The following is a 12,824-nucleotide window of genomic DNA, read 5'->3' as shown; positions in this document are numbered from 1 at the left end:
TGCTCACCACACTCATTTCAGGAAACATAAAATGTTCTAAAGGGCATAAGCGATATGCAGCTCAGTTAAAGACTCAGTTGTCACTATCAGCTCAAAGACACCATCATTCTTCCTCAGCACACGGTCAATTTGGAAGATACGTGACTCTGCAACTGTTAATGCAATGTTGACGTCTATGCCCAATAACTACCAATCACAGGAAAAGCTGTATCCAACATGACAGTGCATAAATTGAGTAACTTCCTCACACATGCTTCAAAGAACAAGCCCCAAACCCAGAAATTCCTGTCAAAAATTCCCTCCCATCCCCTACATTCACACCAATTTTAATACTGACAGACATCGGCAGTTACTTCATAAGAGCAAGAGCCGCTAATAAAGTCTGAAGGTTGGTCAAGGCTGGGAAAAGCTTAATACTTTCTCACAGAGTCACAACTTTTACGATTCTCTTTCATCTTCATAACAAGCAGACAGACTTCATCAGAGACGAGTTATTTCCCAGCCCATTCCTCCACCCGGTTCACAAAGATGGCAGCACGGACGCATACAAAGACATTTCGTTGCTCACCACGTTATCACGGAGAAACAGAACGGCTGATGAGAATAGAGAAACGATGACGAGCTAAGTTATGCACGCGGCCATTAACGTTCGGATTCTCAACACAATTACTGTCGGAAAGATATCTGAACTTGCTGATAAAGATATCTGAACTTGCTGATACTGATACTGATAGCAAAAACGGTATTACACTTCCCAGGGGACAAAATGAAAAACAACTTGGCGCATGATAAACACACAAAGCCCCGCAAAAACGAAGCTCCAGCCAACAGCAGCCCTGCCCCCCACACCAACTGCAACGCGGAGCCACAACCCCACGCTCACCTCCCGGGAGCAAGAGGCACCAGCACACAGCGCGCTGCTCAGCGAAGCTTCGCCTTTCCCGACACCAACCCTCGGCCCTGCGCAGGACGCAGCCCACGGCGCGGAAAGGGCACGGAAGCGGCAGAGCCAAGCGTCGCGGAGAAGGTCGCGCCAGAGGAACTCACCGGGGCAGCGGCGAGGTCCGCGCGGCGGGCGCCGGCAGGGTCCTCCCCGAGCAGCGGCGCGGGCTCATCGGGTGGCGGCCGGGCCGGGAGGGTGTCGCAGCAGCTGCCGCCCGACAAGCGGAGCTGGCTCTTGCGCGAGTCGGCGGTGAGCGACACCTCGTGCGAGTAGGAGTGCAGGAAGGCGCGGACGCCGTCGATGCCCACGAAGTGCGAGGCCGGCACGCCGCGCAGGGCGCCGCTGCCCGCCGGCAGCAGCTGCGAGCGGCGCCAGCGCCGCAGGCGCAGCGCCAGCAGCAGCAGCAGGAAGGCGAGGAAGAGGCAGGACACGGCCGCCACGGCCACCACCAGCCACCGCGTCAGGCTGCCGGCCGGCTCGCCCGGCGCCGCCGCCGCGCTGCCCAGCTCCCACAGCAGCTCGGCCACGCTCTCGGCCAGCACCACCGTCAGCGTGGCCGTGGCCGACAGCGCCGGCCGCCCGTGGTCCTTCACCACCACCACCAGGCTCTGCCGCGCCGCGTCGCGGGCCAGCGGGGAGCGCGCCGTGCGCACCTCGCCGCTGTGCAGCCCCACGCGGAACAGCCCCGGCTCCGTCGCCTTGGCCAGCTCGTACGACAGCCACGCGTTCTGCCCCGCGTCCGCGTCCACCGCCACCACCTTGGCCACCAGCGCCCCGGGCTCCGCCGAGCGCGGCGCCAGCTCCACGCCCGCCCAGCCCGCGCCCGCCGCCGCCGCCGCCGCCGCCGCCGCCGGCGGGTACAGCACCTGCGGCGCGTTGTCGTTCTCGTCCACGATCACGAGCCGCACCGACACGTTGCTGCTCCGCGCCGGCGCGCCGCCGTCCTCCGCCCGCACCCACAGCCCCACCTCGCGCACCTCCTCGTAGTCGAAGGAGCGCAGCGCGTACAGCGCGCCCGTCTCCGCCTGCACCGACACGTAGGACGAGAGCGGCGCGCCCCGCACCCGCCCCTCCGACAGCCGGTACCGCACGCGCGCGTTCTGCCCCCAGTCCGCGTCCGTCGCCCGCACCGTCAGCACCAGCGCGCCCGCCGCGTTGTTCTCGGCCAGCCGGGCGCTGTAGCGCGCCTCCGCGAACACCGGCGCGTTGTCGTTCACGTCCAGCACGCGCAGCGCCAGCACCGCGCTGCTCCACAGCGCCGGCGACCCGCCGTCCGCCGTCCGCACCGTCACGTTGTACTCCGCCACCTCCTCCCGGTCCAGCTCCCTCGCCGTCACCACGCGGTAGTAGTCCTCGAAGGACTTCTCCAGCCGGAACGGCAAACCGTCCGGCAGGGACACCCTCACCTCCCCATTAACATCTGAATCCTCATCCTTCACTCCTATGAAAGCGATAACGGTTCCCGGGGGACTGTCTTCCAGCACGGAGCTCAAGAGGGAAGTCACCGTGATTTGGGGCGCGTTGTCATTGACGTCGATCAGGCTCACCAGGACTTTCGCCCTGGCCGAGAGGTCCCCCCCGTCCCGTGCCTGCACCTCCAGCTCGTACAGAGTCGCTGCCTCGTAGTCCAACCTCCCCGCAGCGGTGATTTCCCCGGTCCGGGCGTCGATCTGGAAGGTGCCCAACTCCGTGCCGGCCGACCCGCGCAGCGAGTAGGTCAGCTCCGAATTGGGGCCGTCGTCCGCGTCCGTAGCGTTCACGATGAGCAGCCGCGACCCCACGGGCACGTCCTCCGGCACACGCACCGTGTACCTCGCCTGGCTGAACACGGGCGCGTTGTCGTTCGCGTCCAGCACCGCCACGCGGATCCGCGCCGTGCCCGTCCGCGCCGGCTCTCCGCCGTCGCTCGCCCTCAGCACCAGCTCGTGAAACACCGCCTCCTCCCGGTCCAGCGCCTTCGCCAGCACCAGCTCGGGACGCTGATCCCCGCCGGGGCCCGCCTGCACGGCCAGCGAGAAGTGCTCGTCGCCGCTCAGCGCGTAGCTCTGCACGGAATTCCGGCCCACGTCCGGGTCGTGGGCCTCCTCCAGCGGGTACCGCGTTCCCACAGCAGTTAACTCACTGACTCGAAACTGCAGTAGATCTTGCTGGAACTTCGGAGCATTATCATTAACGTCTATAATTTCGATCTCTGCAGTGAAAAGTTTGGCTAAATTTTGAATGAGAATCTGGGAATGGATCAGACATTTCTCCATCCGCACGCAGACTTGCTCTCTATCTATCCTCTCCGCCGTCACTAAATGTCCCGTCTTCCCGTGCAGAGCGAAATACTGCGTCCTACCTCTGTCCAAGATGCGGATGTCGCTGTCGCGGAGCGCCGGCAGCTCCAGCCCCAGGTCCTTGGCCACGTCGCCCACGAACGAGCCCTTCGGCATCTCCTCGGGAAGCGAGTAGCGCAGCTGCCCCCACGCCGCCTCCCACGCCGCCACCAGGACGCACCACAGCAGGGCTCGCTCCCGCCGGCCCCAGCGCCTCCCCGCCGCGCACATCGCCGCCGCGGCCCCGCCGGCACCGCACCGGCAGCTCCCCGCCGCCCACCGCTGAGCCGGCTCCCGCTCCGGCTCCCGCTGCCGTTCCGGCTCCGGCTTCGGCTCCGGCTCGCCGCTGCCGGCCGCTGCCGCCGGCCCCTCCGCCCCGCTGCAGCACGGCTCCGCACCGCGGGGACGCTCGCAGACCGCCCGGCCGCCGAGCCAGCCAGCGAGCGAGCGAGCGAGCCGGGCCGCAGCGGGCGGGGCTGCCTGCAGCGCTCCGGCCTTCCTCTCGCTCCTCCTCGGTCAACAGCGGCGCCCGCAGCCTCCTCCCGGCACTGCAGGCACCGAGCGCTGCCCAGCGCTGCCCGCCCTGCCTTTCCCACGGACAGCTCGCGGGGACGGCACCGTCGCCACGGAGACAGCGGGGCCCATCCAGCGGTGGCCTCCTGCGCGGCCTTTTCCCGAGCCCACCTCTGCTTTGATCCTCGAGGCGATCCCAACCGGAAAGAAATAACACTCCTCCCGTGGGCATAGTATTTCTACCGCACGGGAAAAATGTTTTTGTAATCGTGATGTCATATAGATACACAGTTCTCTTAATATGACGTGCAGAATACTGCGAGTCTTAGCCCATTAGTCCAAAAGCACAATCTCCACCACGAATTACGTAGCTTTTGCAGCCGTCGTTCTTGAATGACTTTTCCCTCACCCTTTCTGCAGACCAATACAGCGTCACACTGGAACGCCACCAGCCACATTAATTACTCACATCCCGACCAATAGAACAAAGCAGCAATGGAGACCCCCCCTCAAAAGAAGTCCTCCTCAGAGACGGCCCTTCCCTCTCGACTTTGACACTTTTCAGCTGCACGTCGGAGGCTGCTCTGAATCAGCCTCCATTTCTCCCCCTTCTCCAACCACCACTTCGGAATTTTGCATTGTAACCTCACACAGTACAGGCTCTGCTTACACTTAGGACTTAGACACTCAGACAGATCAGGAACAGTAAGAAAAGAGGCGAGAAAAAATGAGAAATAACTGCACAAAGAACTCAGAGAAACAATGCCTGGAAAAAATTAGTCAGCCTCACTCGTGCTGCCATTTCTGCAGCGGCCTTCCCCCCAAAAAATGGGAGGGCACACGGCAGAGGCGGAGGAACCATCTGTAACTTCTCCATTCATGGCGTCACACACTCACTCTTTTGGGTCTCCAAAACCGAAACGGCATTAACCAACGGGTTTTTGTTCAGCCGTCAACAAGGACCAAATCTATCGCTTCAGGAAAAAGCAACCAGGAAGGAAAAATCTCCAACACCAAGCGTCAGCCCCATTTTCCCCACCCCGTTGGTAGAATTAGCGGATCTCATTTTACACAGGAAGGATCCACCTTCACCCTTACTAACTTACAACATTTCAGACAACACAAGTTTCACAGTCAAAACTTCTCAGCTCACCCTGAACCTGGGACCAGCGATGAACCCAGAAGTGCCGACGCCAACTGCCCGAACTTTCAATCCTTCATGGAGACACGGATCAGCACTTCCCACCCACACCACCCGAGCAAAGCGAGGACAACGAGGATCTAAACGGGGTAGATGAATGCTCGCTACATAATATAACTGCTAGGGCAGAGATGAAACAAGAATTTAGGAATAATTCAGCAATAATAGGAATTGCTGGAGTCATCATCTCTCTCAACAGTTGACACTGAATGGAAACGAAGAGAAGTAGATGGTTCTGGAAGGTGGAAGGAAGTCCACACCTTGGGATCCCTTTATCTTGGATGAGCGGCTGGAAGCAAACGATGGGGAAGATGACCCAACCAAGCCAACAAGATAAAAAGAATCGCTGCGATCAGATATAAAGCAGCTGCAGGCCACAAGAGTATCTCTGTGATGGGCCCGAAAAGGTAAAAGCTGAATGAGTTAAGCCCATGGTGACCCCGGAACAGAACACGTAGGAAATGAAGTAATTATTTCACATAACTTTAAGAATCGCCCAAAACTGAGATTCAAAAAGGTGCAAGGACCTCATTCTGCACCGTAAGGATCCGCATTAACCATTACTAACGCGTACCATTTCATACAGCACAAGGTTTGTAGAGAAAACTTCTCAGCTGAACCAGAACGTGGGATGAATCAAGACGCGCCATGACTAACTGCCTGCTACGAGTGGAAAATGAAAAAAGACAATGTTTTTGCCTTGTCGACGTCCAGCATCAGTAGAGCTCATTCCATCGAAGAGCTTTAACACACCTCTACCACTGTGTCCAGCACAAGCTGAATTAAGAGAACCTCCCCACTCAGCCGACACGCGTGACAGCTGATGAGGCAGGAAGTGCCGCTTCGCACCAACTGCTGCCAAAAAAGGGGCGGTACAGGATGATTTCATTCCTTCACGGAAACTCAGGTCGGCACTAGGGGCCAAAGCAGACACACGAAGAGCTACAGCCCACCACCCTGGGCGTGAGGTTGGGAAAGGCTCAGGGACAAGGGCCTCGCGGGCTTACAGACCTGCGGTGCGTCGGGGTCCGCGGGCGGCTCTCCCGCGCCGGCGCTGCTGCTCGGGCTCCGCTTCCCGCAGGGCTCCCCGCCCACAAGCTCCTCTGCCGGCAGGCTGGGCAGCGGCGGCGGCGGCGGCAGCCAAGCGCCCTCGGCGACGGCGCGGCCCGGCGCCACGCACAGGTTGTAGGAGTAGGGCAAGGTGCCCTCGCAGAAGTCGGCCGGGAAGGCGGCGCCGGCCACGGAGAAGCGCTGCGCGCCCAGGCAGCGCAGGACGGCGGGCGGCCCGGCCCGGCGCACCCGCGCCAGCACGGCCAGCGCCACGCTCAGCAGGAACAGGGCGGAGAGGAGCGCCAGCGCCAGCACCAGGTAGAACTGCAGCTCCGCCGGCGAGTCGGCGCCCGCCGCCCGCTCGCTCAGCTCCGGCAGCGCCTCCTGCAAGCTCTCGGCCAGCACCACGTGCAGCGTGGCCGTGGCCGACAGCGCCGGCTGCCCGTGGTCCTTCACCACGGCCACCAGCCGCTGCTTCGCCGCGTCCCGCTCCGACACGGCCCGCGCCGTCCGCACCTCGCCGCTGTGCAGCCCCACGCGGAACAGCGCCGGCTCCGCCGCCTGCACCAGCTCGTACGACAGCCACGCGTTGCGCCCAGCGTCCGCGTCCACCGCCACCACCTTGGCCACCAGGTACCCGGCCGCGGCCGACCGCGGCACCACCTCGAACGGCGCCGCCGCCGCGCCCGCCGCCGCGCCCGCCGTCCCCGCGCCCGCCGCCGGCCACAGCACCCGCGGCGCGTTGTCGTTGCGGTCCAGCACGAAGACGCGCACCGTCGCCGTCGAGCTCCGCGCCGGCGCCCCGCCGTCCTGCGCCCGCACCGCCACCGCGAACTCGCGGCACTGCTCGTAGTCGAAGGAGCGCTGCGCGTACACCGCGCCGCTCCGCGCCTCCACCGACACGTACGCCGCCGCGCCCGCCGCGCCCGCGCTGCCGCCCGCCAGCCAGTAGCTCACGCGCCCGTTGGCGCCCGCGTCCGCGTCCCGCGCGCGCACGCGCAGCACCGGCGCGCCCGCCGCGTTGTTCTCCGCCACGTAGGCGCTGTAGGCGGCCTCCTCGAACACCGGCGCGTTGTCGTTCACGTCCGACACCTCCAGCACCAGCGCCGCGCGGCTGGACAGCGCCGGGCTGCCCCGGTCCCTGGCCACCACCGTCACCCGGTGCTCGGCCGCCTGCTCCCGGTCCAGCGCGCTCGCCGTCACCACCTTGTACGAGCCGCCCGACGACGCCACGATCGACAGCGGCGCCTCACCCGACAGCTCGCACCACACCTGACCGTTCTCCCCGGAGTCCGGGTCGTTCACGTTCACCAGGGCCACCACCGTGCCGGACGGCGCGTCCTCGGGCACAGGACTCGACACCGACAGCAGCGTGATGTCGGGCGCGTTGTCGTTCTCGTCCGTGATGTCTATCTGCACCTTGCAGTGAGCCACCAGACCGCCGCCGTCCCTCGCCTCCAGGCTGAAGCTGTATTTGCTCTTCTCCTCGAAGTCGAGGGGCCCCGCCGTCCTCACCTCGCCGCTGTCGCTCTCGACGCTGAACAAGGCGCGGACGCCGTCCGGGACGTTGCCGAAGGAGTAGGAGACCCGCCCGTTGGAGCCCGCGTCCGCATCCGTGGCTCGCACCCGCAGCACCAGCCACCCCGCCGGCACATTCTCCCGCACTCGCGCCTCGTAGACGCTTTTGCCGAACACGGGCGCGTTGTCGTTGGCGTCCGTCACGTTGACGCGAACCTGGACAGTCCCGGACCTCACGGGGTCCCCGCCATCCACCGCCGTCAGCACCAGCTCAAAGGAGCTCTGCTTCTCCCGGTCCAACGCTCTCTCCAGCACTAATTCCGGCTGCTTGCTTCCATCGGGGCTCTCCTTCACGGCCAGAGTGAAGGACGGGTTGCCGGTGAGCTGGTAAGTCAGCAGCGAGTTGCTGCCCACGTCGGCGTCTCGGGCCATCTCCAGCGGAAAACGCGCCCCGGGAAGCGTCCATTCACCGATCTCGAGGTGCAGAGCAGCCTTGCTGAAGGTCGGGGAATTGTCGTTGACGTCCTGGATGGCCACCTCGACGTGGAAAACGTTCAGCGGGTTCTGCACCAGCGCCTCGAAGCTGACGGAGCAGGACGCCGACTCGCCGCACATCTCCTCCCGGTCCAGCCTCTCGCTCACGTACAGGTTCCCGCTCTCCCCGCTCACCGTGAAGTATTTCAGCTGCCTTTTAGCGGCAGCCGCCACCCGCAGCTTGCGTGCCGGCAGCTCCGCCGGGCTCAGCCCCAGGTCCCGCGCCAGCGGCCCCACCAGCGAGCCTCTGCCCAGCTCCTCGGGGATGGCGTAGCGGATCCGCTCCGCCGCCGCCCGGCACCACAAGCACAGCAGCAAAGCGGGCAGCACCACTCGCCCGGCCGCTCGCCCGCGGCTCTGCCTCTGCCTGCCCGCCATGCTCGGCAGCGCTCGCCGCGCTCCTCCCTCCTGCCGCTGCCGCTGCCCTCGCTCCTTCCAGCCACGCTCCGCAGCGAGCGCTGGGGCCGCCGGAGGGCAGCGAGCTCGGCGCCGGCTCGGATGCCGCTGCTCCCCGCGCCGCGCCGCCTCTCGCCTCTGCTGCCCGTGCCGCTGCCGCTCTGGCCGGCGCCGTGCGAGCGAGCAGCCTGCGGAGGCAGGACGCTGCGGCGGCTCCGGCGCCGGCTCCGGCGCCGCTCCGCGTCGGCCAACAGCGGCACCCGGAGGCGCCGCGACGCCACCGCAGCCGGCTGATGGCCGCGCTCTCAGTGGCGCGGGCTTCGGCCGTTGCTGCGGGGCTGCATTTCTGGGGTCTCTCTTTTATTAAAATCAGGAATATTCCTTATTCTAATGCGGAATACTCGGAGGCACTTGCTTAATGCAGCTCCCAAGGCGTTTAAACCAGACACGCTGTCGGGTACTTTTAGGTCATCTCCTTGACTCACAATGAACAGTCAGTAGTAAATATTCGTGGCAGAGTAATAAAGCTGCCCTTAATAAAATCTGAAGGGAAGTATAAGAGCAATACACAATTTCATAGGTGTGGAAGATTTTATTCTCAATTCTGCTATCCTTACTTGGGATGAATATCAAGAAGGAAATATTCGTGTGGGAGTAATCAATACATAATCATAAACAGAATGAAGCAAAAGTCATTGCAATCCTGTCATGCCAGAGCTGTAAAGGGTTTCCATCTTCCCTGCCTTTCTTCCTTTTGCTCATTTAAGAACAGATAGAAAGGCAACCAGGTGTCTGACCCCTAGTCAGTGCAGGTCTTTCCAGAGCCTTCTCTTCTCCAGGCTGAAGAACATCCACTCTCTCAGCCCTTTTTCACAGTAGAGATGCTCCAGCCCTCTGACCATTTTCATGGTCCTTCTCTGGACTTACTGTAACAGGTCCATGTCTTCTTGGACTGTGGGCCCCAGAGCTGCATGCAGTACTCCAGGTAGGGTGTCACAAAAGCAGAATAGAGGGGGAGGACCACCTCGTCATCCTGCTGACCACGCTACTTGTTATGCAGCCCAGGATACAATTGCCTTTCTGGGCAGCAAGTGCACATTGTCAGCCCATGTCCCAGTTGTCACCCACCACTACCCCCAGGTCCTTCTCTGCAAGGCTGCTCTCAATCCCCCGGTCTGTACTGAAACTGGGGATGGCCCTGACCCACATGCAGGATCTTGCACTTGGCCTTTTTGAACTTCATGAGGTTCACATGAGCAACAATCCTCCAGCCTGTCAAGGTCCCTCTGGATGGCATCTTTTCCCTCTAGTGAGTCAACGGCACCATTCATCTTGGTGTCATCTGCAAACTTGCTGAGGGTGCACTCAGTTTCACTATCTATGTTATTGATGAAGATATTATTCATCCATATTAAATAGTATTGGTCCATGTATGGATCCTTGAGGAACACCATATGTTATGGTTTCCAATTGGACATTAAGCCATTGACTGCAACTCTTTGGATGCAGCCATGCAGCCAGTTCCTTCTCCATCTAACAGTCCATCTGTCAAACCCATGTCTCTCCAATTGAGTGGCCATCATGTTATGGGGGACCGTGTGAGGGGCACCGTGCATGCGATCTCCCACTGACCCCTAGTCAGTTCATGGAAACCTTGGCTGGGCTGGGCTGCCACTCTGCACTTCGAGGACTGCACTAGAGATGGTTTTGCTTTCTTTCCCTACAGACAAGTGTGCCTCTGGGAGCACACGCAGGCCTAGAAAGCCTTCCTCTTCACAGCTGTAAACATCAAAGGTGTCTACGGGAGCTGCCTCTGCACTCAGACAGTTGGAGCAGATGTGACCTTCCCCATTTCATCAGACACCCTGAGGTCGAGCTCTAGCTCATATCAACAAGCAAGGCAAGAATTAGAAACATGCAGACATGAACGGAATTTCTTAGGCCAAACTTATTGAGCAGAAGGAACTCAAATTGCATGGTACCACAACCGTGTGCCTAAGGGAGTAACTATGACAAGCAGAGAAAAGAATCTGTTCTTCTATGGCCCCCCCACCAACAGATCTCCCCCGAGTCTCCTCTCCAACCCTACACTACTTGCAGGTTTGCTTCTGACCCTCATAATTGCCAAAACATAGCATGGGATGACGATGCAACACGATCACACCAAGAAGGGAGGGACATTTCTCTGCTTACCACCATTCTCAGAAGAAACAGAAGATTCTAAAGCACATGAGTGCGCAATGGGCAAAGTAAAAGAGGAGCAGTCAAACAAGAGAGAATGGGTAATCAAACTGGTGGCTTAGGTGGAATCTCCTCCCCTCTTTTCTCACACACACTCTTCCACAGAGATGTGACTTCTACTATAGTCATGCTTTCATCTCCTCTCCCTACCAAAAACATAACACAAATGTACCCTCACATCTGCTGTATGTACCCTCACATCTCCTACATCACCTCCAGCTGTAGCACGAGCAAGAGGCACTAACACACAATGCTACTTATAAATAAACCTACATACATAGGAGACCAGGAACAGAAAAAGGAAAAAAAAAATAGACAAGCAAAAGAGAGAATGTTATCAGAGGAAAGTCACGGGGAGGACGTCTCGGTCTTCACTGCGGGTGTTGAAATTAATCCCTGAGAGTACCTGGAAGTCACTGAGGTCTCAAGCTCAAGTGCGACCTTAAACTCCTACTCTGGACTATGTGGTAGGGGGGTTCAGTTTATGAAATAGTCATTAGCTCCCATCTTTTTTTTTTTAGTATGTGGCCTGTTAACCTCCCTACTGTATTAAATGCTGTAAATGTAAACATCTCATCATGGGCCTCTTTCTCAAGCTTAGAGAAAATAGAAGAGATTCTCGTTTAGCTTCTGCTTCGTTTTCTTCACACATAAAATTCTGTCTTTACATGGCTGAAGTATTTGCTGCAAAAAAACACTCATAGTTTCAAATGCAAGAGCACTGTCCAGAAATGGGGAAAAGGAACCACGACTGTCCAGGAAACAAAAGCCTGAAAGAAAGTGTAATTACAACTGTGAAGAAACTGTACATCACGACATTCCAGGGAGATAGAGATGGATAAAGGAGCTTTCACGCAGGAATTATGAGCTGTTCTACCTATGCATCATCATTCTAGGTACACATTTATGCTCAAAAACTTTATGATTGGAGGACTACCATTGCCTTTCAGGACAGGGAATCCAGGATCACAGCAGAAATGGCACAGGCCTTGGCACCAGGCACGAAATCAAACCATTGCTCAGCCAAAACCACATTGACCCACCTGTTTTCATGGTTCAAAGCAGCCTCTCACCTTCCCGGCTCTGCATTCACAGCCTTTAGTTGCACCACGGACAGTATCCAACTTTTGGCTATATGTTGGCTACAGGGAAAAGAGCATTTCATTCAGTGACCTTTTAGAGAAACAGAAGTATATCAAAGTCTCTGTCTTGTGTATTTGGTTTGCATGGCAAGGTTTTGGTAGCAGGGGGGCCACAGGGGTGGCTTCTGTGAGAATATGTCACAAGCTTCCCCTACGTATGACAGAGCCAGTTCCAGCTGGCTCCAAGATGGACCCGCCACTGGCCAAACTGAGCCAATCAGTGACGGTGGTAGCACCTCTGTGATAACATATTTAAGAAGGGTTAAAACCTGCTGTGCCACAGCAGCTGGGAGAGAGGAGTGAGAATACGTGAGAGAAACAACTATGCAGACACCAAGGTCAATGAAGAAGGAGGTGCTCCAGGTGCCAGAGCAGAGATTCCCATGCAGCCCTTGATGAAAACCATGGTGATGAAGGTTGTCCCCCTGCAGCACATGGAGGTCCATGGTGGAGCAGATATCCACCCTGCAGCCCATGGAGGACACCACGCTGGATCAGGTGGATGTGCCCCAAAGGAGACTGTGGCCATGCTGGAGCAGGCTCTTGGAAGAACACGTGGCCCTATGGAGAGGAGCCCACGCTGGAGCAAGTCTTCTGGCAGGACCTGTGTCGCCTGTGGGTGACCCACACTTGAGCAGTCCATTCTTGAAGGACTGCACCCTGTGGAAAGGACCCACGCTGGAGCAGTTTGTGAAGATCTGCAGCCTGTGGAAAGTACTCAGTTGGAGAAGTTAATAAAGGACTATCTCCCACTGGTAGGACCCCACGCTGGAGAAGGGGAAGAGTGTGAGGAGGAAGGAGTGGCAGAGACAAGGTGTGATGAACTAACTACAACCCCCATTCCCCATCCCTATGCACCTCTCAGGGGAAGGAGGTAGAGAAATCGGGACTGAAGTTGAGCCGGGAAGAAGGGAGGAGTTGGGGCAATATGTTTTAAGATTGTTCTTATATGTCATTGTCCTATTGTG

The 12,824-nt window shown here is 58.9% G+C and overlaps 2 protein-coding genes across 2 annotated transcripts; both read right to left on the bottom strand.

The window, feature by feature from the left end:
• Positions 1–36: 36 nt before the first annotated feature.
• LOC142088954 (protocadherin gamma-A5-like) lies at positions 37–3,492 on the bottom strand. Its single transcript, XM_075164831.1, has 2 exons — positions 1,048–3,492; positions 37–186 (listed from the first exon to the last, which is right to left on the bottom strand). Exons 1-2 carry the CDS (start codon positions 3,490–3,492, stop codon positions 37–39), a joined length of 2,595 nt encoding a protein of 864 aa, XP_075020932.1.
• A 2,425-nt stretch (positions 3,493–5,917) lies between these two features.
• On the bottom strand, positions 5,918–8,455 carry LOC142088953 (protocadherin gamma-B5-like). Its single transcript, XM_075164830.1, has one exon. The coding sequence runs from the start codon at positions 8,453–8,455 to the stop codon at positions 5,918–5,920; it is 2,538 nt and encodes an 845-aa protein (XP_075020931.1).
• Positions 8,456–12,824: the final 4,369 nt, after the last annotated feature.

The sequence above is a fragment of the Calonectris borealis genome, chromosome 15, assembly GCF_964195595.1.
Source record: "Calonectris borealis chromosome 15, bCalBor7.hap1.2, whole genome shotgun sequence".
NCBI classification, from domain to species: Eukaryota; Metazoa; Chordata; class Aves; order Procellariiformes; family Procellariidae; genus Calonectris; species Calonectris borealis.
The sequence above is the reverse complement of the archived record's forward strand: the minus strand, read 5'-3'. Positions and strand labels throughout refer to the sequence as shown.